Here is a 27,152-nt window from a genome sequence, read left to right on the forward strand (position 1 = left end):
AGAGTTGGACGCTGAACTAACTGAGCCACCCAAGTGCCCCAACTTATACTATTTTAAACTTCACTTGCACAATGGAGCCATCTCTTTTACCTGCTCTGGGACCTCACTTTTTACTGTAATTCATCCTTATTTTCTAACTTTTTTTTTTTTTTTTCAAAATCATTGCCTCATTTCTCCTTCCCTCCCTCATCTCTCTCTTTATGTCTCTGTGTATTTCTTTCTTCATAACTCTATACATGCTCTCTCTCTCTCTCTTTCTCTCTCTCTCTCTCTCTCTTTCACACACACACACACACACACACACACACACACACACGGACCTCTTGGCTTGACATCTTCACAGGTAAATTCCTTGAAGGAGCTGTCTTTAGTTGCTGGTTTGAAATCTTACTGTCCCCTTATGCCTCTACCTGATTTAGCCTGAAATCTCCAGTCATTATATCAGTACTCTGGCAAAGCCACCAGTTTATTTGTCATGAAATCCAGTGGACAGCCTCACAACAGAGGACAGTGTTAACCATCTTCTGCTCCCATAGGTTGACCTTCCCTCCAAAAAGTGATGATTCTCTTATATAGATCCTTAACTTAAATTTCTCTTCACAACAATATAGTAGTTGTTTCTGTCTGGATGCCTCATAGGAAAAACCAATACAGCACATTCAAATTGAACTAATCTTTCTGCCCTTTTTCAAAATCATTTCCTCTTCCATTCTTTTGGCTAAAAAATAGATGACACATTTTAATTTGTAAAGTCACAATTCTGACTTTTCACTCTGCCTCTCCTCTCATACCTAAGAATTCACCTAATTCTATTATTTCTTAAAAATATTTTATTTATTTATTCATGAGAGACACAGAGAGAGAGAGGCAGAAACATAGGCAGAGGGAGAAGCAAGCTCCATGTGGAGAGCCCAATATGGGCCTTGATCCCGGGACTCCAGGATCACGCCCTGAGCTGAAGGCAGATGCCCAAGTGCTGAGCTACCCAGGTGTCCCATCACCTACTTCTATTAAATCAGATCATTGAGTAGCTCCAAAATCATTCCCTTCTTTCTGTCCATTGTCTGTATGATCATGGTCTGAGAATCCACCATCTTTCCCCTCAACTGCAGGATCATCCTCCCAAGCTTCTCTCCATGCTTCCAGGCTGTCCTGCACTCTTCTCCACCTTGCAACCAGAGTAATAATTTCACATAATTTTGATAGTGTCATTCTCTTACATAGATCATTTGCCTTACTGGGATGCCTGGGTGTCTCAGTTGATTAAGTGTCCAACTCTTTATTTCAGCTCACGCCATGATCTTAGAGTTGTGAGGTTGAGCCCCATGTCAGGTTCCATGCTCAGCAAGGAGTCTGCTTAATATTCTCTTCCTCTCTTTCTGCCCAATCTCCTACCCCCATGTGTGTTAATCTCTCTTTGTCTCTAAAATAAATAAATCCATAAAAAAGGAAATCATTTGAAATGTTTCTTACTATCCTAGGGGGAAAAAATCTAAATTTTATAATATTACATGGCTTATGATTTGTATGACCAAAATTTCTTGTTTGTATGAGGCAATCCCAGGATAGTCCAGTTTATATACATTGTCCTGATGTCATTATTGAAGACTATCCTGACTTTCACGAGTATCCTAGTTTAGAAGATAAATCTCACATTTAAGTTTTTTTTTGTTTGTTTAATAATTCCACTTTAATTTTCTAGTTCTGTATTTTACTATTTCTTCAATTGCACTCCTAAATCCCAATCATACTAAATTCCTTTCAACCTTCACTAATGGTTTTTCACCACTGGACTTTAACACATGAGGTTTCCTCCAACAGGATCTACTCCCCAGCCCCCAACTTTGCCTAGGTAACTACTTCTAATCCTTTGTATCTCAGCCTCAATATTATTCTTTATGAAGCACATTTCACGGCCCTGCTTGGACTAAGTTAGGTAACCCCGTTTGTCATTGACAAAGCTTATTATTTTTCTTCTATAGTAGTCCTAACTCATTTTTTTCCCATTATTAACAATTATTAATGGAGTACCTAATATGTGCTGGAAACTCGTATTTGTGATAAATTAGTGAACAAATAGTTAAAGATCCCTAGCTCACAGAGCTTATGTTCTATCACAGGGAATACTGGAAATAAACAACACATAAAAGAATAAGGAGATAATTTAGTGTATTAGAAGGTGATAAGTAATAAAAAAGAAAAAAAGGAAAACAGCTAGTAAAAGGGTTTATGAATTCTGGAGAGACTGGATTTTTAATTGAGGTGGTTAGCAAGCCTCATTGAAAAGGTGATATTTGAGAAAATACCTGAAGGATATGAAGGAAGTAGCCCTGTGGATGTCTGGAGGAAGAACATTCCTGACAGATAATAGCTACTACAAAGGCTTTATGGGAAGCTTGACTGGGTGCTTTGGGAACAGTAAGAAGGTTCTTGTGACTCAAACACAGTGAGCAATGATAGGTTATAGGAGATGAGGTGGAAGAGGTAAAACAAGACAGATTGTGTTGGGGCTTTTAAACTCAAAATAAGGATTCTTGTTTCTACTCTGAGTGAAAGGGAATTCATTGCATGTTTTAAGCAGAGCGATGGCATGATCTTGCCTATGCTAAACTATGTTTCAATACAATTACTTTGGCTGCTATTGAGATCCTTGGTTTGCCCCAGGGATCAAAGTATTTTCAGGTGGAAGTGATGAGAAGGAGAAATCCAAGTTTTTTGGTTTAAGCAACTAGAAAAAGGGAATAGCCATCCATTGAGGTGGGGAAGGCTTGGCGGTGGGGGTGGGGAAGGCTTGGCGGTGGGGATGCAGGTTTGATGGGAAATGGTTAAAAAGTTCAGTCTGGGATGCACTGAACTTCAAATGTTTATTAGATATTGACAGGAAGATGTCAAACAGGAAGTTACATATCAAAGTCTAGAGTTTAGGAAAGAGATATACATTGAAAAATTATATTTGGGGTTCCTGAGCTTAGTATTGTATTTAAAGCTATGAGACTGAATGAGATCATTGATGGAATGAGTATGGATAGAAAAGGGATTAAGACAAAGGACTAAATTCTTCAGGATATCAATATTAAATATCAGGGAGATGAGAAGAAACCAGCAAAAAGAGACCAAGAAGGAGCCAATGGCAAGGTAGTAGGAAAATCTGGTGAGTGTGGTGTCCTAGAATCCAAATGAATCAAGTGTATCAAGATAATGGAGTGATCAGCTATGTCTCCTGCCACTCATAGTTTAAATAACATGAGAATTGAAAACTGGCAACTGAATGTAACAAAACAGTGACCACTGCTCTTTCATTGGCTTGGTCATAGAAAATGGCAGATCAGAGCGGTTTATGACAGAATGGTGATAGACCAATTAGAGACATCATGTCTGATGTCTCTCAAAAATCCTTGCTGCAAAGGGATGCAAAGAAAGGACTTCGTAACCATGGTGGATGTACAAGGAAGTGAGAGGGGCAAGGCAATCGGGAATATATTTAAGAGAATGAATATAATGATGGGCCTCACCTTTAGGTCAGGAAGTACAAAGACATCTTTAGCTGAAGGAAACAGAAAAGGTAGTAGATTTACAGATTATAATTTCAGTGGGAACTAAAAAAGGAGAGAATTGGAAGGAGAAGAGGCAAGTGTATGTTTCAGAGAATGAGATGACAAATAGAGCTTACACGGAATAAATAGTAACTATTACAAGTAAGGTATGACGGTGAGAGTGAATGGCTAAAGAATGGTGGAATAAAAGCCCGTTAGTGAAAGAAAGGACAAGGAACTAAGTCTGGAGCATCAGAAGGATCATCTACAGGTATAATGAAATAATACTTCTACATGTAGAAAGAAATTGTCAAGACTAAGGACAGACATTGTACTGAAAGGACTAATGCAGTAGCTAAACTATCCAGGCATATTCATTTGCATTGATGCAGGTAACAGGTAGCCTAAGAGTTGAATTTAAACAGGGTTTGCTTGTGCCAAGAATGTAAGGGAGCAAAAATGTATCAAGGGAGCCAAGAGTATATGCAAGCAAATAATCATAATGCTTAAATATGGAGCTTAAGATGGGTAAGAAGACAGAACATGAAGGGAATGAGGGAGACAATTCAAACTTGATATCATAACTAGAATTGAAGTTCCAGAAGAGTGCAACTTTAGCTGAAGTTGAGACACAAATGAGAATGCCCTGAAAAGATAGGAAATAGTGGTGATCAGATGATGAATGTGTGAAAGTCAATGCAGTAAGGCTATTATTGGTTATAATGAGGTCTAAAATGTGACTGCAGAAGTGTGGGGCCTCAGGTGAGAACAATTTCCTTAATGAATTTGAGGAAGTGAGATCTTGGGTGTGGAAAGGTTTACTTATCTGTATTTTTAACACACTGGATGAGGCAGGAAGAGTGTTATGAGTTGAATTGTGGCCACGAAAATTCATATGTTGAAATCCAACCCCCAGTACCTCAGAATGTGACCTTTATTGAGCTGAGGTCTTTTACAGAAGGGATCAAGTTAAAATGAGGTCATTAAGGCGGGCTTCTAACCCACTGTGACTGGTGTCCTTATAAGAAGAGGGAAGTAGAAGACAGAGATACATTGGAGAAAGGAGATACAGGCAGAAGAAGATGGCCATCTGCCAGTCAAAGAGTCAGGCCTGGAACAGACCCTTTCCTCATAGCCCTCAGAAGAAACCAATTCTGCCAAACCTGGATTTTAGACTTCCAGCCTTCAAGACCTTGAGGCAATAAATTTCTGTCATTTAAGCCACTTGGTCTGTGGTACTTTCTTATGACAGTCCTGACAAGTTAATGCAAAAATAGTATTGGAGAAACTGACTAGAAAGAAGCATTAAGAAATAAGTAGAATGACATAGGATTAGTCACCAAACAAAGCAGTAAAAGATAGTGGTGATAGAATCTCAAGCTGGGATTTCAGAAAGGATAAAACGAAAAGGGTCTGAAAAAGTCAATGACAACACTGAAGGTATTTACCCAACTCCAAACCACCTTTCTAAAGGTTGAGGGGAAGATGTCAGGGAAGAGTCAATTTTTATTACGGAAAGAAAATGTTTAAAAGAAAGCTTGTTTTTGTAATTGTAACTGTTTTTTGAATTGTGTCTTCCCTGCTAGATTTTTCTCATGATCATATCCCCCATGTCCATCTTGGGCCCAGATATCCATGTTGGCAAAATAATTGGAAAGTCATCATTTTTCCCTGTGTTGGGCAGAAAAAATGATAAAAAGGTAGTTCGGGGTGATTTGGAGTCATATATATTTGGGGAGTGGAGTTAAAAAATCACAATTCTTTGGGAGGAAGTAGGAAGGGATTTAATTTGTAAGACAAGAAAAAGGATTAACTTCATATAAATGGAAGTGTTTCCGTTTCCTTCTAAGCAGAAATAAAGGGACAAAAATTTGGTAAAACTCTCATGTTTGTTTGAAGTTAGGGAATTAAAGGATTTCTTCTGTGATAAATTCTGTTTTCTCTCTGAACTCAGCAATGTGGTCATCTGCAGGGGGTAAATGTTATACAGATGAATTTTAACTTAAAACCTTAGGATGTAAATCATATATGGTTTTTCTTTATTTTTGTAAATGAAATTTGTAAAATTTAATTTTTAATCAATTCTATACACCTACTTAATGGAAAATTTAATCTTATTTTCTCCAAGGATCCTCATTCACCTCTCCCATAAAGATAGAATAAATTTTACCTTTCCTTTGCTGAATGCTGAATGCTGAACTGCTGAATGCTGGTCCCTACATCTTTTTCTCATAAAGAGCAGTTCTAGGCCTGTTCACATATGCCCGTCACATGAATGCCTTCCTACCGACCACTGACATTCCAGGCTTCCCTTCCCTCTAATCTGAATTTTGTGTACAGGTCTCTGAAACTTGACCCCCAAAATTTATTCCCGTTTTGAGGAGTACTCAGATATTCTCACCAGACTTGTGCTACCTACTCTCATCCTCAAAAACATTTCCTGTTTTTCCCTCCTCTGTGGGGACTTGTAATTGCCTCAGAAGTTTTAGAAGTCAGTTGCCAACCTCTCTTTCCATGGTACTAGGAAAGAGATGCTAAAATCCATTAGTTTTATTCCCCCTTTAAAAACTTCTGCTATAACAGTAAAGGAGGTGGCAGGGTCAGAGAGTGAAGAATATTTTAATAGGTTTTTCAAATGAGACAAAGTGAGGTCTAAGGGCTTTTAGAGGGATGACCAGGTGTCATTGAGTGTAAATGAAGTGAGTGATGGTGAAATATGATGGCACTCATGGGTTAGATTGTATTTTCTTCAAAAGGGGAGAGACATCAACTTTCCATAAATTGATGTTTAAATTAATTTTGAAATTCCAATAAAAAAATTCCAAAGGAATTTATTTCTTCTATTTAGTGTTGACTACCCCTAAGTATTTGAAAACCTTAAGCTATTTAGGTTTGCTGTTGCTACTGATTTAAGGTATTTTCATGGCTTGTGAACTCATTATTGTTTTTCCAGTCAAAAATCAAATATTGTGACTAAAGAATTGCCTTCCCTACCACCTGGTGAAAATCCTTCCTCCTCCTCCTCACTATTCTTTATCATATCATTTTGTTTTATTTTCTGTATGGCATTTATCATTATTTAAAACAGGTTTGTTTTCCCCACTTATTTGTCTACTTGGTTATTTTAAAGATGAATCCCTATATGTAGAGGTAGTATTTCATTCCTGGCATATCCCAAGTGCCAAAGGATGGTGTTTGCCATGCACGGGTATTCAATAAATATCTGTTCAATAGATATAAAATATTAATTGTTCTAATACTAAAAAGTGGTTAAAAATCAGCCAAGAGAATAATAACTCAACAAAATGAGGGAAAGGATATAATGAGAAATCTACTATATTAAAAAGGACAAAAAATTTTAATTACTTTTAAATAAATGTAAATTGAAACAAGATATTTTTTTGACTTTAAATTTCTAAGTATTTTAGGATCTCACAATTCTCATGTTTTGTGCATAGAACTAGACTCAGCAAATACACTTTTGCACAAATGCAGAATCTTTTAAATTCATGTAGACAAAAATGTCCACATGGGAAAGAAATAAGCTTTAAGATTAAAGGATAAAAATAATATATTTACCAGTTATACTGGTTGTATTTCATTTTGATCATTAAATGGTTGATTATCATATAGGTGATGAATGCTTTGAAGGATTTTTATGTTTCATTGTTGCAGGTACTGTGGCTATAGACTTGCAAGACACAAGCTGTAGATCAACAAGTGGCCCTACCCTGTCTCTTCCTACAGAGGGAAGCAAAGAAATCAGAAGACCTAGCATTGCTCCCGTTTTAGAGGTTGCAGATACATCATCAATTCAAACATGTGATCTTCTAAGTGATCAATCAGAAGATGAAACTACACCAGATGAAGAAATTTCCTCTAACTTAGAGTATGTTTAGATACTCTACAACAGTTATAAGATTTACTGGGATTTGTGCTACTATGGGACAATGTCCTTACCTTTTGTATATTCCTAGAATTAATTCCACTATACTTCTATCAAAACACCCTTCCTATTAGCGAGTATCTCTGTTACCTATAAAGTATTTTAAGATCTCAAATTTCTGGCTTCAATATGTGTTTCCAGGATCAGTTTTATCTAAATTATTTTTTATCCTTAAAGAAGAAAATACATAAATCAGTATTTTCGTGATATAAGATGCATTTTCATGATTTCGTGTTTTTGTTAATTAACCTTTAGTTTATTTCCTTCCATGTCTATATTGAAGTTTGGTCAATTATTCAATGACATATAGCACAGATTTCCTCCATTAAGCTCCCTTTCCTTATCTTAGCGTTCAGTAGTCTTTTTCATATGGTAGACATCAATGATATTTTGAATGAATGAATACATGAGGCACTAGATCTCCTTACTATGCTTTCATAATTTACAGTGCCAGTGTACATGCTATTAATCACATTTTAATCTTCAGTAGAGTTTGTATACTTGTCTTAGTCACATATTATATTGCTATTTCTTGAGGAAAGCACAGTGGTCAGCACTATGGAGTCTGAGTTTGTTTCCCATGGCAGTTCCACCTTATTACTGGTTATGTGCAAGTGACTTTGATTAAACAATCTGAATCAGAGTGTCTAGATCTGTAGAGTGAGTACAATTACTACCTCATAATATTCAGACTGTAGATTAACTGAGATAATGGAAAAGTGCTTAGGACACTGATTTGTGCTGAGTAAGCATTCAATGAGTAATAATTACTAGGAGGTGTAGTAGCACTAGTAATAGTAGTGGTAACACCATTTAGACACTTCTCCCGATATCTTCCATATAATAGATGTTCAGTTAATGTTTAATTGACCTAAAATGAACTGAAACAGAATGAAACTTTAAAAAAAATCCTTCTTTTAATCCTTCATACTTAAAAAAAATTATTATAGGGAAGTTTGATGTACCCACATAACACAATCCACTCTCCAAGAAATCAAGAGTACTCAAATATTTTTATGAAATATTGGGAACAAGGAGAAGTTTGACTGCCAGTATATTTCTAGAAATGATGTTTTGTGGTGTGATTGAAATTCTTTCTTTACATGTCCTTCTGAAAATATTGAGAGGTGGTTTTTTTTTTATAGCAAACTGAAACTGAAAAAGATTAAGTAATAGTGGAGATTATCAACTTCTAAATTTGCAAAATGTGCAACATTTTACCCTCTGTGAAAAACAGTTTAAACTAGGTTTGAAATTTCTTGGTTAGAAGGCAAATTTTTACCAAAAAACAGTTTTCATACTGGATAAAGGAATCTTGCCACTACTAAATTTTGTTTTATTTCTTAATTTTCACTTACACTACTACTTTTTGATAATTTTATTCTGAAAATTATACAGCTGTGCTATGCCTTTAAGTGGCTACTTTCATAAAGTCAGCAAATAATTATCTTTGATAATATTTTAAACATGATTCCAACAATATTTTGTTTTTAGTGGGTATTTGAATAATTAACTGTTTATTATTTTGTGATTATGCATCCATGACTAATGAATTTTAATGGAATAAATCATAACAAGTCATTTTGCTTTAAATGTGTTTTATAAAAACTAATATTGTCGGGCAGCCCCGGTGGCTTAGCGGTGTAGCACCGCCGTCAGCCCAGGGTGTAATCCTGGAGTTCTGGGATCGAGTCCCACGTCGGGCTCCCTGCATGGAGCCTGCTTCTCCCTCTGCCTGTCTCTGCCTCTCTTTCTCTCTGTGTCTCTCATGAATAAATAAAATCTTAAAAAATTAATATTGTTACTTAACAAATCTTTCTAAATATTTTAAATGAAGGAATAGAATACTTTTCCTAGAAGGAAACAGCTAGTAAATATTTTAGACTTTATAGACCATATAATCTTTGCTGTACTTGCTCAACTATTTTTGAAGTGTGCAAGTATCTGTAGACAATACATAAAATGAAAGAGCATGAGTGTGCTCTAATAAATCTTTACTTGTGGATATTTAAATTTTAATTTCATGTAATTTTTATGTGACATAAAATATTCTTCTTTTGTTTCTTTTCCAACCATTTACTTTAAAACATTTTTCTCAACCTTTTAAAATGAAACAAACAAACAAACAAACAGGGAGATCCCTCGTTGGCTCAGCGGTTCCCGAGTCCTGCATCTGGCTCCCTGCATGGAGCCTGCTCCTCCCTCTGCCTGTGTCTCTGCCTCTCTCTGTCTCTCATGGATAAATAAATAAAATCTTAAAAAAAAAAAAAAATTAGGGCAGCCCGGGTGGCTCAGTGGTTTGACACCTCAGCCCAGGGCATGATCCTGGAGACCCGGGGTTGAGTCCCATGTCGGGTTCCCTGCATGGAGCCTGCTTCTCCCTCTGCCTGTGTCTCTGCCTCTCTGTGTGTCTCTCATGAATAAATAAATAAAATCTTAAAAAAAATCAAACAAATACTTTTAATTCATAAAACCAGGTGATGAGCCAGATTTGGTCCATGGGTCCTAGTTTCCTTATCCCTATTTTTAACCGTTTCTTTTTCAAAATGTAATTGCAACATAAAGAGTTGCATCCAACTTTATCAAAATAGAGACACATGGGTATACCTTAATTGTCCAACTTTGTGAATTTTATTCAAATATTTCATATTGTTTTACAGATATGCTAAAGGCTACCCACCTTACTCTCCATATATAGGAAGTTCACCCACTTTTTGTCATCTCCTTCATGAAAAAGTGCCATTTTGCTGTTTAAGACTAGACAAGGTAAGCAATTGTTATTTTCTCTAAAATCGAAATTATGGCATTTTGTAATTACATATATTTAAATAATTTCGTATAGTCTTTTAACTAAAATATGTTTAAATAACATCTTTTCAAATGTAAATGTAATACATAAAATGATGAATCATACTTTCTTAACTGTACTTAAGATTACCCAAACAGTACCCTTCTACTAAAGTACTGGATGAGTCAGTAACAGTCATGTTTTTAAAGAGGAAAAACAAAGGTGCCAGAATCGTAAACCTATGAACTCTCAACATCCAGAGTCTCTCAAAATCACTTTGGCCAAATGCGCACTATTTATTTTGCCAGGCATTTTTGTATAAAAACTTAATGTGGAATTGCTTGGCGGTGAAATTAGCTAGTCTATGTGTTAGCCACAAAGATTCATTATTGACTAGATTGAAAGCTAGGATCAGTGTCCTGGTTACTACTTCCTTTCTTAAAGATTTTATTGTAGTTCTTGATTCTTGCCTTGGATGTTCCAAAGGACCCATTCAAAACAGAAAGAGGACAAGGATGCAAGCTTTTTAGAATCTCTTTCCCAGTAGGGCTGTTGAGCATGACCTGTATAAAAGCTTGTTCTCTTGATGAATGAGAAAGCAGGTGAAAAGAAGATTCTCAAACCCCTCACTTCCCCAGAATTAAAATGTGCCACTAATTCTAACCAGGAATTTATTCTTTTACTCTAAATTTTGGAGTTAATGAGAGTTTAAAACCCAGCTCTCTGCTTATAGGCTTTGCAATCTGGGCAAATAACATCACCATCAAATTTCAGTTTCCGTATCTGTAAAATAGTTATAATTTTAATATAAGCCTCATTGGGTTCTTGTGAGAATTCTATAAATTAGTGCAAGCAAAAAACCTAACACAGTGTCAGGAAGTTAATTAATGAGTAGGCACCAAACGTGTTCTGGCAGTATTCTTGCTATTATTGTTTTTTTTTTTTATAAGATAAACATCATGAAGCTGTTATTGTCACTCTTGAGGAAGAATAGCAGAACATTAGAAAATTTCTGCCTTTATCTTTCTGAAGTTCTTTTTTTTTTTGTAAATCTTTGCCATTGCTCCCAAATATTCCTTTGCATCCATTAAGATGGACAGTTCCATCTCTCAGTGTTTTTTTTTTTTTTTTTTAACTGTCCGCAGTATTTGATAGTGTTGACTAGGTGTGTATTTTTGGTAACATTGATAAATCTTAAGCTTCAGAACCCTTAACCTGTATTAGCCCCTTCTAAGAACCTGTGACTAATTTTTAAATTTTATAATGTTTGTGTTATTTTCCTTAAAGTGGATTCCCCAAGCAACAGAAGTTTAGACCCCACAAAACCTGGATTCACTTCTGGTGGCACTTTACTTTTTAACACAAGATTCAATAGAAAAAAAACCTACTGGGAAATCAAAGATGGAAATGATTGATCTCCAAGCAGGGAACCTGATAAAATTGAAAAGCTGAACTTTCAGAGATAAGGATTGATGAAGGAAAGATAGAGAGGTTCTTTTAAAGACAAATACTCTGAACTGCCCTTTACCATATCAAGAAAGCAAAGTTTCTGAATGTTGTTCACTGGCTGCTGACATCTGGTATTATCCTTTATCTATTTAGCATTAGTCTGTCTGGAGGTGGTGGTGTGTTATATAAATGAATGCTTATTTTGCAATCAGGAGATGGGATTATGCAGCCAGTCCTACTGCACCTGGGAAGTGTGTGAGTTGGGATTACTTGCCCAGTTCATTCTACATCGGTATCAACAAGCTGGTTCCTGATCAAGATTTATCAACAGTAAATTCCCTGTTTTCTCCTTGGTTTTTTTTTTTTTTAATTTTTATTATTTATTTATTTATTTTTTTGTTTATTTATTTATTCTACTTGAGCTACTTGTAAATCTCCTAAATTAGTTCTTTTTCCTCATTTTATCTCATAAATAATTGAAGTTCTTAATAATCTCAACATCACTTGTCACTCTTCTCCTACCATGGTGGCAGATCCTACTTATATTTGTAAATCTCCAATCATACTTCCAATGAAGCCTTATTGTCCACCTTTGAAAAAATAATTTCCCCTTTTCTTCATTCTTTTTTACATCTTAAACTTTCTAGATTCATTTTCCTACTGATTACAGCTTTTAGAAGTTCTCTTACTAAAATCCTATTAGTGTTAAATTTTGTCAATTTCAATTTCCCTAGAATTGTCCCTATTCTTGATAGTTTTGCTGGGTGTCCATGTCCAGGATATGAGTTTTCTTTTTCTTTTAGCACTTTGGGATTTTATTAACTGCCTTTTGAGTTCCATGTTGCTTTTGGAGCAGTAGGCCATCATTTAGTCCCTGTGGGTGATCTCTCTCTTTTGTCTGACTGCTTTTAAGATATCATTGTCTGGTTGTTTTACACTTTAATAACCATGCATATGAAGCTGGATTTTTATTTATTTACTTGAATTAGGATTCACTTGCTTTCTAGAACCTGGATTTGAGTGTTTCATTAATTCTAGAAAATCCCTAGTTAATATTGACTTAAATAGGGCTTCTCTTTGATACTCTTATTTCATTTTAGATATTCTGTTTAAATATATGTTAGACATTGTCACACTATTTTCTAAGTATCTTAATTTTTCAGTATTACTTTGTATCTCTTTTCTTTTCCCATTCTTAGTAGTTACCTCAACTCTGCTCTGCAGTTGAACGGTTCACATGCATCAAATGTGCAATCTAATTTATCTTTTGAGTTTTTGTTTTTCATTGTTATTTCTTTTAATATCTACCTGAATATTTAAATTACTTCTTGTTCTTTGTTCATACTTTAAATGTTCTCTTTATTTCCTTGAATGTAGTAAGTGTATTCACTTGCTGTTCTGAATTTAATAACCGAATTTGTAGTCTTTGTGAGTCTAATTCTATTGTTTATTGTTTCTGCTGACTCATGGTGCCTTGTTCCCTACAGCATTTTGTAATTTTTTTAATTAAAGAATAGAGGTAGAGAATATCCCAGAATTGGTGATGAATCCACAGAGAATCGACTAATCTCAACCCAAATAAAAAGAAACCCACATAGAAACATAGAAAGATAAAAAAACAGAACACTAAAGCAGTTCTCCATGCAGATAATTTAGTTTAAAAGAATCTTTGTTTAATAATGCTAAATCCAGTAAGTACTAACTCCCTAGAACATAGCAAAATACTTTCAGGATAACAATGAGTTTTTGATAGTGTATTGTTACTGTTTTGTTGTTGTTATTAGCATTGGTGTTTTACATTTGCGTATTTCTATCATTATCTTGCCAGCTCAGGTATACATTTAGGTAATTGAGGGTTTTGTTTTGTTTTTTAACAACAAAGTAAATCTTTTCGGTATCCATACTTTAGATATTCAGTACTTGGAATGTTCCAAGGTTATTTAATTATAAGCTTACTATACTTCTGGAATTGAAAGACAGAGGTAGATTTTTTTCTAGCTTTTTAAAGCTATGGCTGACAAAAATTGATATATTTAAATATATAGCATAATGTTTTGATATATGTCTACACTATGATAATTTTTAAATACAGATATCCAGATGTCATTTAGCAATATGCTTTAGTTTACAGTAGAACATGTGCACACTCATATTTTGACTTTCTTCTTCCACATCAAGCTACACACCTGCAATACATTTGTCTTGTCCATCCATTTCCTGAAATGGGTGGGGAACTGGGCATAGGAAAATGTAACTATTTTCAAATTTATTTAAAATAAAGGATTTACTAGATTAGATTAATTTTACTTTTCCATATATCTTGAATTTTTCCAGCAAATTTTAGTGGAGTGTAAAAATGGCATTTCTTTGTATAATTTTTCCTCTCTAGAGTTGCCAGCATAACTACTATGAGGACGCAAAAGCCTATGGATTCAAAAATAAGCTAATTATAGTTGCAGCTGAAACAGCTGGAAATGGATTGTATAATTTTATTGTTCCTCTCAGGGCATATTATAGACCAAAGAAAGAACTTAATCCCATAGTACTGCTTTTGGACAACCCGTAAGTATATTTTAAAATACCCAAACAAGACAAAGAGTTTTTAATATTATATCAAAAAATAACTTATTCTAATTTGCTTAGAGTATTTTAAATCAGATACATTATGGCAGATGATTCATTGGGAGATATATTTTGTGCTATGCTGCAAAACAATCATTGAATATGGTTGTTTCACAAATACTACTTAAAACCTCACTGGAACACTTTGAGCTTTTTATTTAAAACTATTTTGCAAGTGGTCATCACTCAATACCAGTGGGAAACAGGCCATTGAAATAATTACAGTTATTTTCCTTAAATTAATCAACTAGCCTGGAAATTTTCTGCCAAAACTGGACAATTTTTTGTCTTTCTAAAGAACCATTAATTATCAGCCAAGCATTAATGATCCATTCTTATGTTATACTATGATACATCATCATAACTTATTATGATTCTTCCACTGTTAAAAAAACATATATTCTATAACATAACATGAATAATTAATGCTTTACTGTGTTCATTTATTTTGAAAATGTTGGATTGATATACTCTTGCAAAATAAGACTACCTAAGCGTTTAAAAATCCTTATGCAAATATAAATGTAGGTCATGAATGGCATGGTCAAACCCATTGTATCCTAAAATTATGATATTCCTCTCTGTGAGTCAAAATTGGTAGCAGATGGTCCTTAGATCAATACCATATTTTAGGATCCTCCAACACTCCTCTTAAATTCTAAAGTGATGCAGAATTTCAGGATAAACTAAATGAGGCCAAAATCTGTTGCCTTGTCTCTGCCTTTAAAATTTATCAAAAGAAGTTCTTGAAAACAAAAATATCTTCCCACTATAGTATAACTTTATAACATTGTTTATACTAAATATACAAATATCAAGACACTCATTGATGCATCTTTTTTTAGCATCATTATCACAATGATAATCAACTCTAAAACTTGAGAACACTCTAGAAGTTTCAGTTGAAGCATTTTCAGATATGATGCCTCAGTGACTTTCCTGATACCACTTTGGTGTCCAAGGAAAGGTCAGGTAAATTTAGGGCAGTTATGGGGACAGAAACTTGGACACATGGTCAGAAGAAATGAAAGCTTAATGAAACAAATCTTAGGAGGATGAAAGTTGGGGTGCTGGATGGCTATGGCAATGGCAATGAAGTCCTTGTAAAACACCTCCAAGGCCTTTGAAAGTATCTCTAATTGTAGAAACTTTCTGGCAGGAAACTCAAAGGAACTGGCTGAAGTGGCACACAAGAAATGCTTAATTGACCTTGTGAATTCTAATGCATCAGATTTTCGCTCTTTTTGCTTATGTTGTGTCTGTTCGCTTAAGACAGAATTTAAGGCAAGGGCATTTACAAGTTGATTGTCTTAGAACATTCCCATTTTATATGGCTTGGATCAGAGTGGATCCACTGAGGCCTCAGAATACAGAAAGGAACATAGAAAGAGGCTGGAAAAAGTAGAGCTGTGCTTATAGCATCCCTATGGCAAAGCAGGGTAAAAACTGATCTTTCCTTTGCTTTACGTTATATCAGGGTAAAATTTCTTGTTTTAGTGTGTAAATTTGATTGGATTCCTGGATCCAATTTCAATGTGTGTATGTATTGGTGAGTGGTTCCTCACATCTCCAATAAGCAACATTTGAAACATCAACCAGGAGTCCTACAATTCAAGTAGAGTCTAACACTACTAATATCTAGATTAAGGGTTCCACAGGGTAAGGGCTCAGTCCTACAGGATTGCTCCCTTCCCTTCAGAAGCCAGTCACAAGCTTTAGCTTATCACCCATGTTTCTGACTGGCCAGCAATAGATTGGAGGTTCCAAAGGCCCCATCCTTGGACATTGGACACTACTTAACAAGTCCAGGATGTTAGCTATATTTCTGACCAACAGACTAGAAATCAGTTCCCTACTAATTTCCCTAGAAAGTAGTTTCCATTAATTTGCTAAAACAACTTACGGAACTCAGAGCAACATTTTACTTACTGTATTGCTGGTTTATTATAAAAGAGTATAACTCAGGAACAGCCAGATGGAGGAGATACATAAGGCAAGCTATGGGGAAAGGGCAAGGAAACTCCAGCTCTGAGGCACCACTATTCCCAGATCTCCATATATTCACCAACCCAGAAGCTCCTCAGATTCCTTCTTTTGGGTTTTTATGGAGGGGTCATTACTTAGACATAATTGGTTAACTCATTGGCCATTGGAGGTCAAACTCAAACTCCAGCGTTTCTCCCCTCTCCTCAGAAATCAGGGGATGGGACTAAAAGCTCCAACCTTCTATTCATGGTTGGTTCCCCCACAGCAAGCCCCCCAAAAGGGTGCTTTCCAAAAGTCATCTCATTAATACCAACCCAGTGTGGAGGAAAAGGGCTTGTTATGAATAGCAAGATACCTATTTCACTTTTATGACTCTGAAGCGATATCAGGAATGAGGACAAGACAACAAAGATGTTCCCATTGATCTTATCCTCAGGAAATTTTAAGCATTTTGGGAGCTATGATCCAAGAATTATGAATGATCTGAATGTTCAAATATATATTTCTTATAAATCACAATATTGCACCTCCCAAAAGAATCTCTCTCTCCAAATTTTGGAGTGGTATTTACTCCCTGGAATGAAGATGGGCTCTTCTCTTTTTAACATCTGTTCTTATTAAGTAATGCCATCTCAGCATCACTAATCCCCCTTTCTCCATCTCATTATCCCATTGAACAGGTGGCAGGGGCTAGAGTTCCTTAACATGTGTACCTTAGGTAGATTTTTGAATGGCTATAACTAAATTAGTCCTCTTCATCTGGTTCTGAATAAACAGGTTGCCAAAATGCCCAGTTACTGATGGATTGGTTGATTCATTGATTTGTAATTTAGAATTATAAAAGCAAGTGATTGTTTTTATAATCTTAATTCCTGAATCTGGTTAATCATAAAAAAACCCTGAAAATTCTGTTTCTCTTAATTACTGGTAAAATGGTCAATAGTTCTTTGTAAATCTAGATGTAGCTTTTATCAGAGAGTATTTTGTCAGAATAACATCATAGAAATCATTTAATAAAATTAATATTCTTTACTTCTACCCTCTGTTCATAATAGTAATAATTGTTGAACATTTACTACATGTCAGTCATCACACTAGACACTTTACCTTTGTTTTACATTTTATTCCCCTTAGAAATATATCCACATCATATAGTGATGATTTATTCTCAGAGAGATGTACCAAGTAACTTAAGATCTCAAAGTTCACAACTTACAATGATAACATTTAAATAAACCAGCTTATGTCCCTTTGTTACAATACTCTTATTTTATAGGCAAGGAAAAACAGACCAAAGAAATTAAATTACTATTTCTAGAGTCAATTCTAGGATTAGAACTTTCTATATAATTCACAGTGCATTCTTATTTCAACTATAAGATCTTGCTTAACCTACAGGTTTTTGATATATGTAAAAAATACATTGTCAATTCTTTTTAGTAACAACATATTTTAACTTTGGATTATTTTGCATTACAGATTTTCTTGGTTTCCTGACTTAGATTTTGGACTCCAACTATTCCCGTGTTGTTGTTTGTTAGATGATTTTTGTGGGATTTGACTTTTCAGTCAAAGGATTAGGAGAAAAGTACATGTTTATTATCTTCCTGAGTACTTCCCAAAAGTGGTATCTAGCATTTTTATTTGTTGTCCTCTGCCCTTTTGGTCAAGAATGAGGAAACAAAAACTAAACACTAGTAAATAATGTTCCAAGAGGTTTTGTGCAATTTTTTTTAATGAGATAACTGTTGCTCTGCCATAATTAGTATTTCACAATGTATCCTACAATGTTACAAAGAAATATGTTGCTTTCTTCTTCAAAATATTTCCATGTTATAAGAAATTATACACTAAGAATTGTACATACTTTTATTATTAGTTTAGTGGGGTTTGACTTTGTTTTAAATTTACATGAGCATTGCTGAAAGTAATATTCATTTCATGGCTATTTAGGAAATTTAGTTGAAAGACCAATTAATTCAATATAACAAATAAATAATAACAGATGTCATAAGTATGGGATTTAAAAATGCAAATTAAATTGATAATATTCACAAACATGATATGTCAAAACAAGTGTTTATAATGTTTCCAAATAGAAAGCCTTCTAGATCTCATCTGGTAACAAAGTGAAACCCAGTCACAATGGAAAACATCTTGCACTTGATACTGGCTCGTAAGAGGTGGTCTGAGTTCTGATTGCGTGGCCATCTGTTTTGTTTGTTCTGTTGTTGTGCCATACTGATTTTCAAAATTTTGATTACCACCCCAACCTTAAAGGTCATCTAGTCATCTGATAATATCATTTCATATTAAAGACAGAAAAAAAAGTCAAAAGCTTTGGAATATGTTACTCAAAACTACATAAAGTTGAAGTACAAGAATCCAGGCTTATGTTCCTAATTTTTACATCTTATTTACACAAACCTTTTTATTACATCAATCTTCTTTTCATATATAGTGTCCGGTAAACTTTGGCTTATTTCAAAAGCAATGATAAATTGATACATCAGAGTCCTTATTAAAGACATTTAAACTTTAGACTCATAGATCTGAGATAGGGTCTAAGCTAACTTACCTTCTTGGTTAAAAGCCTTTTGCATGTTATTAAGTTTCTCTAAGCCTCAATTTTCTCATTTGTAAAATGAATAGAACATTTATCTTAATAGGTAATGTTGAAACTCTATAAGACAGTGTATATGAAGCACTAGTGAAATATCTCACTTAGAAAAAAGGCAGTCAGGAAATGTCAGTTTCCCTTCTTCTACCAATCAAAAAAGTGACATTGTCATTTTTCAAACTGATGAGTGGATTTGGGTGAAAATCCAGTTAACAAAAAAGGGAGATTTATTTTAGGCAGTTGAAATGAAACTGCTTATATATTTTCCAGAAAGAAATAAAGTACTTAAGTATACTTAAGTATAGAATTATGAAATGCTAATAAAATAAACTTTCACTACATTCAATTTTTGAATTTGAAAATCAGAAATTAAGCTCATTATAGTTATTAGTTCAGTGAGAAATAATGATCTTCAACTTTGCAAATCCATGCAAATCCACAAACCTTTTCACTTCCTAGCAAACACTAGCTAATTACATTTGAATATAAGGGTAATTTTTATAATGAAGGCTTTTGTAAGAATATGATGTTTTAGACTCATAAGCAGTTATCTTTCTTTTTTTTTTTTTTTTTGAGATTTTATTTATTTATTCATGAGAGACAGAGAGAGAGAGGCAGAGACACAGGCAGAGGGAGAAGCAGGCTCCACGCAGGAAGCCTGACATGGGACTCGGTCCCGGGTCTCCAGGATCACGCTCTGGGCTGCAGGCGGCGCTAAACCATTGTGCCACCAGGGCTGCCCAGCAGTCATCTTTCTTAATACAATCACAGTTAGGATGGTGATTAATGATGTGTTCAATTTTTTTTCTGTTTGCTATCATCAATTTTTGTGCTTGCAAAATTTTATTTTATTAACTAGTTGGATTCAGCATATTTTGTTTTGATCTATGCATATTTATTTTGTGCTAGATTATTTTCCTGTTAGGTTTATCTTTTATTGATTTAAAATACTTTTTTACATGTTAATAAGCAAATATGATCTGTAAATTTTGTATAAGCATATTTTTCAACATTTGTTTCTTATATGTTAAAATTTTTGTGATGAGGTTTACTGTTAAATCTGCAATTATTTTTACTACTTTTCCATAATGTAATTTCTTTTTTTTTTAAAAGATTTTATTTATTATTCATGAGACACACACACACACACACACACACACACACACACACACACACAGGCAGAGACATAGGCAGAGGGAGAAGCAGGCTCCATGCAGGGAGCCCAATGTGGGACTCAATCCTGGGACTCCAGGATCACGCCCTGGGCAGAAGGCAGACACTCAACAGCTGAACCACCCAGGCATCCCTCCATAATGTAATTTCTAACATAGATAAGTCTTCTCTATTTAGCATTCAGATTAAAAAGTACATATACTTTATTCTATTGGCATTAATGGCTTTATTTTTCTACATTCCATTCTTCATCTGTACTTTATTTGGGGGTATAACATAAGAAAGGGACATTTCTTATTTTTATTAACGTTTTATGTTTTTGTTTCATGTTTTCTATGTAAAGGTTATGCTTGCCAATTAACTTTCAATATTAGAAAGATTAGTCTATTAAGAGCCTCTGATATCATTTATGTTACTCATTAATTACTAAGCAGTTTAGCGACATGAACACTGTTGCCAATTTATTTAAATGAGTTAACATAATACATGTAAATGTACAATTACTGTATTCTTGATATCTCAAGTTTCATTATGAACTATCTTTATTGATAGAAGTAGTAGATAAATTTATTTTCTATACAAGTTACATTTGCAAAAAAGTATGGCATATTAGACTCCTTATGTTAGATATGCTTCATCAAGAGTATATATTTACCAGGTTTCAAGGGCTTGATTTACCTTGTAATACAGTTAAATTCATGTAAGGATGAACCATGCTCCACAATACAAATGCTGGATTAATTTCTGAGTATGTAGAAGATTGCTTTGTAGAACATCGTAAATACACATTTGTGGCAGAATTGTGTAGGGCTAAAATTCATGAATTTCCTAAAGGAAGGCAATAATTTAAATTAAGTAACTTTAGTGATTCATACTGGATAAAGCAACAAAATACAAAGGCCATATTTTCAATTTTAATTCTAACAGAAAGGTTGGCTTAAAGTAAGGACTTAATTTTGTCCTCAGTGACCCCAGTACTACTTATTACACAGATTTTCAATATCTTTATTAAGTTCAATTATTCAATAACATTTCATCCTGCTCTACTAGGCTTTAAATGGGGAAGATAGCATAAAGAACTTGAAATCATCTGAATTTAAAAGAATGAGTCAGATTAAAAGTGTGGTTTTTCCAGTCAGGGTACATATATCTGTAATTGATAATGAAGGATTATGGACCCATCTCTGCCACCTAAGGTATTGAACTATATGCACTTTATCTGACTAAAACTATATGAGAGTAAAAGGAGATGAAACAAAATAACAACCAAAAAAAGATACAGGCAAAATGATGTTTCAAATTGCTGCAAAATCTCAGTACTGCCCCAGTCTTGTGGCACTTGTATCCTCACATGTGCTTCTATAGTCATGAGGTAGGGTAAGAAAGAGACATGTGGGTTTGAATCAGCAGTGAGAATGACACTTCTAATTTTAAGAAGCAGAGCAGTGCTCAGACAGAGAACTAGAAGGCACTATAAAAAGATTGCTACTGGGACTGCTACTATTTGTTGAAGAGAAGATATGTCATAAGCTTCAAAAATATCTATATTCTGTGATCCACTAATATCCCTTCTATGAATGTTTTGGAGTAAATGGTTAAAAAACTAATGCTGGAAAATGTCATTCAAAGATGTTCATACCAGTATTATTTATAACAGCTAGATATTGGAAATAACTTCAGTAGCATAAAAGTGAAAATAATTATAAATTGAATAATTGAGGACTTTTAAAATGAATTGTGGTACCTCTATAATATGTAATAATATACGGCCTCTTAAAATGACTAATAATGAAATTTAATGATGGGAGGAATTGATCAACATTACAATAGTGGTAGTCTTTGGAAGTTCATCTTTTTTCATTTCACTGTATTGTGATTTCTTTTTCTTTAGAGTGTAAAGGGATAAGAGGATGATAAACAGAAAGGAAATAAATCAGGGAGGAAAAGACTTCATCTAGCTGGGGTATTTTAGGTTCTACACTTCCCTTTCCCTAGAATTTCTGTCACTTTCTCTTTTACTGGCAAACATCCAGATTAAATATAACATCTGTGAAATGATCCCTAATTCTGCCTTCTGACTGCAACCTATTGTTTATATTTTCTGATTAAAACACATACTGTAATTGTGTGCTCTTGTACGTGTTCCAAAAATTGTATTTCTTATAGTACAAGGTTAACACAATATGCCTTAATATATTGAAATGTCTGTTATATTAAATGTTTTGTATATATATGTATGCTGAATGAATAGATACATTAAAGAATTAATAACTTTATAAAATGAATACAGTAGATTAAGTGATTTTTAAGGAAGCATGCAGGTTTATGATGGTTTCCTCAAATATGCATATAAGTAAAGATTTCAATAAATATTTGCTCAACAACATGTGGAGTAAGTCAATTTTTAAAAAGTGAATTACTTCATTTTAATTTTCTTTAATAGATTTGTTACATGGGTGCATATACTATGTTTATTGATTGATATACTGATATATTAAGGGTCATGTTGTAATTGTGGATATTCCTTAGAGAAAAGTGCTCTTAATAAACATGCTAATTTAGTTCCCTATGCTTTGGGCTATCTAAGAAAAAAAATAATTAATTTCTCATTTTATCCCTCCTCTGCATGAATAATTTTTAAACTCCTTGTAAGACTTTTTAGTTATAATTAAGAATATCGATTGATTCAGTATTTTTGTAGAATAATGCCATAATGTTTCTGATTTAGAAAGCAGAAATACAAGTTTTTATAATTCTGAGTGCATTGTATATTCCTAACAAGTACAAATGACATTTACTAATTAATGTTAAGATAAAAGGCACTTAAAATTAATCTTGTCAACAGTGTTTAGTTTTGGAAATGCAAACTAAGTCAACTTACTTCCTTTCCCTAGAAGAGCTGCCACTGTTGTGACATTGTGTTTCATTTTGTAACCCATCTGCTACTTAGGCCAGATATGCATTTTCTGGATGCAATCTGTTGGTTTCCAATGGTTTACTACATGGTGGGCTCTATTGACAAGTAGGTGACAAAATCTTTGGCACACTAACTAGTGTGGTGTCCTGTGGTTTGTCATGTGCTGTGCCCCCGTGTTGCATGATGAGTGTAATTTGCCATTTCAGTATTGCAAATATGGTGTATTTTGCATGCAGAGCTTATGTTCTCGTGTTATACATCTTGTATTCAAACTTCTTAAGCAGTAATCTGTTGTTGAATTAAAACAAATCTTGCTGCATGTGAATTTCGTCACTTTTGTTTAGTTTCTAAAGCTATTTCAGTTTTGTGTTGTCTCTCGCAATGTTATACTATGGGCCTAGGGGTAGAGAAAATCTAAGGGTTCGGTGTTATGATGCATTGATATCATTGTCGTAACTTCTGGAAACCATCAAAATAATTTAGAGATGCTCCTTTTAAGCCAGATTTATAAACTGGAGCATTTCCTTAAGAGCTTACTTTATTCTAGCAACATTTATCAGTCTATAATTTCTAAAAATTTGTTAATTAAAAAGTCAAATGTGTGCAATGTGTTAGGATTAAAATGCAAATTCTTTTATATGGATGAACTTGATATTATAAAAATATAAAACTAAAGATCATAAGACTAATATGCTTATAAAAATGTGTTAGCTTTTTATTTTTTAAAAAAACGTCAGCCAGAGTCTTCAAAACAAAATGCGAAAGTTATCAATTAAGAACTTTCGTGCTTACGTTTTGTCCTATAGATGAAAAAACAAAGTGTTATATCTTTGGAAGTGTTTATTGGCTGTGGATGCATTAAAAAGCAAACTGACATTTATTTAACTTCTATTCTACATTAATATAATTTGCATCATCAGTCACCTTAATACTAACCAACTAAGATGTAGTTAGATGTACTATAGTTACTATTTAACGTGAAATCAACTGACACTTTATCTCTAATAATATTACTTTGATAGTATTCTATTGAAATTCATTAGAAAAACAGGATACTTAAAAAAGTAAATAAATCTCCCATCTTTCTTTACTGATGTAAACTATGAAATGAATTCTTTCTCTATAAAAGGTTTATGATGAGTAAAAGAACCGAGAGGATCAAATGCCTATGATTAGAGATGAAACAAGATTGGCTACAAGTTGATCATTATTGAAGCTTGGTTGGGTGATTGGAATATGGAGGTTCACTGTATTGTTACTCTTTTTTGCTAATGATTGAAATTTTTCTTAGAAAACCAAAACACCTTTGAATTAAAACATTTACAAACAGTCTCATATATTCACGTCTCCTCAAAAAAGAAGGCTTAGAAAACGGTAAAAAGGAAGTTGTTGCCATTTAGATTATCTGTAACTTTTTTTCCCGAATATTGACTTTTTTCCTTAGGCAGCCATCTGGTGGCCAAACTGTGTAAAGCAACCGTGCTGAATAAAAAATAAACCATGGCTTCACAGAAAGGATAGTGTGGAGAGATTTTAGACGTGACGATATAATAATAAATTGGTAACTGGATAAAGAAGGAAAAAAAGAATAAAATGTAATATTAAATGGATATAAAAATAATTTAAAGTTAAAACCTGAAGAACAAAATGTTTCCACATGGTTCTGAAATGCCATTGCAATTTTATGTATTTTCTATAGATTTAAACTCATATTTAATCATGATTACTAAGCTCACTTGCCAAGGTTATATGTCAACTACAACAGCCAATATTTTGAGTATGGAATTAATTGATACATATAGATATAGGTAGCTATTAGCTATTTAGCACAGGTACACATAGTGAAATTTTTTGTCGTTTCAATTTCATTGATTTATTATTGACAAAATATTCATTTTTTCCCATCATAACTTATGTCTGTATATCCTTTAACAGCCAAGCTTACCTTCTGTCACTTTATCTTTCCCTTTTCTTATATAGATAATTATAATGGAGAGATTATGTTTTATTGGAGGGAAAAGATTGTAAGAGCTGAAATAAAAGTGATTTTAAAATCATAGTATGGTGGGTTGAAGGCATATGACTTGGACATCATTTTTGTAGCCCATAAGGAAACCATATCACATTAATTTTCTATTTTTTTCTTTTTTTTTTTAAAGTATTTTAATAGATATACAAACAGTTAGGAATTTGAGTTAAAGGAACATCCAAATAAAGTATTTCTAGGGATTAAACTTGATCATCAAATCGATTGGAAATTATGGACCTGGCTCTTCTCACCATAGGAAATTTATTTGGAATAATATTCTGTTTCCACAGTTTTAGCCATAAAATCTCTTCCACAGAACATTGTTCCCGATTCAGGCAAAATAGTTTTTTCTGGTCTACTCCTAGGGATTGTAGACCCAGAGCTTTGGTAATACTCTCTCACCTTGGAACAGAACAACAAATCCTGCCTCCTACCTTAGCATAAGAGGGAAATATTTCCCTCTATTGGCTAGTTCAGCCAATCACATGCTCAGGAAAGATCCTCAAGGAACTGACCCTTCCATTTAAGTAATCTAAAAGGAACTCTACTGTCCTTTATGTTCTCCACTTCATATTTTAAATCAGAAGATGTAGACATCAATCATCCCAATTCTTCTCTGTCTTCAGTCAACTTTGTACCTAGAACAGTCTTATACTCCTTCAAGTTTAATTTTCTTTATCTAATTCAGTCTGATTTTTCTAGTTTGTATGAGGCAGAGGCAGGGAGATAGTGGTTTCTTTGTTTAAAACCTTAATGGCAATATTATCTCTTAATTCAGTGAGAGAATGCTAGTGTTTGTCAGTGAGAGGGGAGGAGACTGATTTTTATAATTCATAGGAACTTGTATCCTGGTTTAGCAGTTATTTCACACAATCAAATAAATCAAGTTATTAAATCACTAGCTCAAAAACTTTAGTTTGGCTGAATGGTTAAGTCTGATTACATCAGATATTTACATATTTTCCATGCTCATGACCGCGTAGAATCAATCTTTAACACATAGTACACAAAGAAATAATATACATTTAAAAATAAACATTTCACAATTTAATATATCCTTGTTGGGTTAGACCATTAATATAAGTATTCATTTCTACTCTTACCAGAAGTACCCTAAGGATTAAAAAATATAAATATCATGTCTTTGAAATAGTGTGCCAACCATAAAAAGACAGTTCTAACATGCTTTATTTCTATTTCATTGCAAAATGGGTATTTTTCATGTTTTAGTTACATAATTTATAAATACTCTTAAGTAAAAATTCTTAACGCATAATGCTTTGAAACGGTTGAGATCTGATGAAACATAAGTAGCTCAAAAATGCAAGTTATTTCATATCAGCAGAGAATATTGTATTATAATTCCTATTAACATCTAACAGGGTTAACTGTGTGAAAACCTATACAAATGCAGTGGGTAAGCAAGCACTGATCCCTGTACTGTGATTTATTGAAAGTCCATTTTTTTCTCTGTTGATTTTTATCAAAGCCTAGATGACTTACTCAGGTGTGGAGTGACTTTTGCTGCCAACATGGTGGTTGTGGACAAAGAAAGTACCATGAGTGCAGAGGAAGACTACATGGCAGATGCCAAAACGATTGTAAATGTGCAGACCCTTTTCAGGTAAATGTCTCAATAACTCAGCCCTGTGGCTTACTCATTGCTAAATATTTGTGAAATATTTGACTCTGACTCTGTTCATAAGGAATGAACATGAGATAATTACACTGAAGTTATGTTCATTCATTTGATCCTAAAACAAGTGCTTATTTAGGATCTAGTGTATGACTGGCACCATATGTTTAATTTTTTAACTCAGGGTCATCATTCTTTTAAAAATAAATAGAATAATAAATCTGCTTTCTTCTATAGTTTAACAATAACCAATTCTGAATCCTTTGCAGTGTAGTCAAGATTTATGATAGACCATGCATATTCTAATTTTGGTTTTGTATCTGGCAGTGGCCAAAAGTATGCATTTACCATCTAGATGACTAAGAATGAAATATTTTAAGTCTGTAAACAGGTAATTTACCCATGTTAAGAGCCAAGTCATAACCTTATCACAGACTTTGGAACAATATAGCG

The 27,152-nt window shown here is 33.8% G+C and overlaps 1 protein-coding gene across 9 annotated transcripts in view; it reads left to right on the forward strand.

The window, feature by feature from the left end:
* The window catches only part of KCNT2 (potassium sodium-activated channel subfamily T member 2), a 375,554-nt gene that overhangs the window by 264,302 nt on the left and 84,100 nt on the right, over positions 1–27,152 (forward strand). For 6 of the 9 annotated variants that reach the window (XM_049106879.1, XM_049106880.1, XM_025421037.3 and 3 more), the window contains 5 exons: positions 7,209–7,422; positions 10,140–10,245; positions 14,106–14,278; positions 23,068–23,139; positions 26,553–26,687. In XM_049106879.1, the coding sequence (XP_048962836.1) occupies positions 7,209–7,422; positions 10,140–10,245; positions 14,106–14,278; positions 23,068–23,139; positions 26,553–26,687 (700 nt within the window). The remainder of the gene's footprint in view (positions 1–7,208; positions 7,423–10,139; positions 10,246–14,105; positions 14,279–23,067; positions 23,140–26,552; positions 26,688–27,152) is intronic. The other 3 variants (XM_035711075.2, XM_025421049.3, XM_025421047.3) reach the window with 1 other exon arrangement.

This window comes from Canis lupus, chromosome 38 (assembly GCF_003254725.2).
Source record: "Canis lupus dingo isolate Sandy chromosome 38, ASM325472v2, whole genome shotgun sequence".
Classification (NCBI taxonomy): domain Eukaryota; kingdom Metazoa; phylum Chordata; class Mammalia; order Carnivora; family Canidae; genus Canis; species Canis lupus.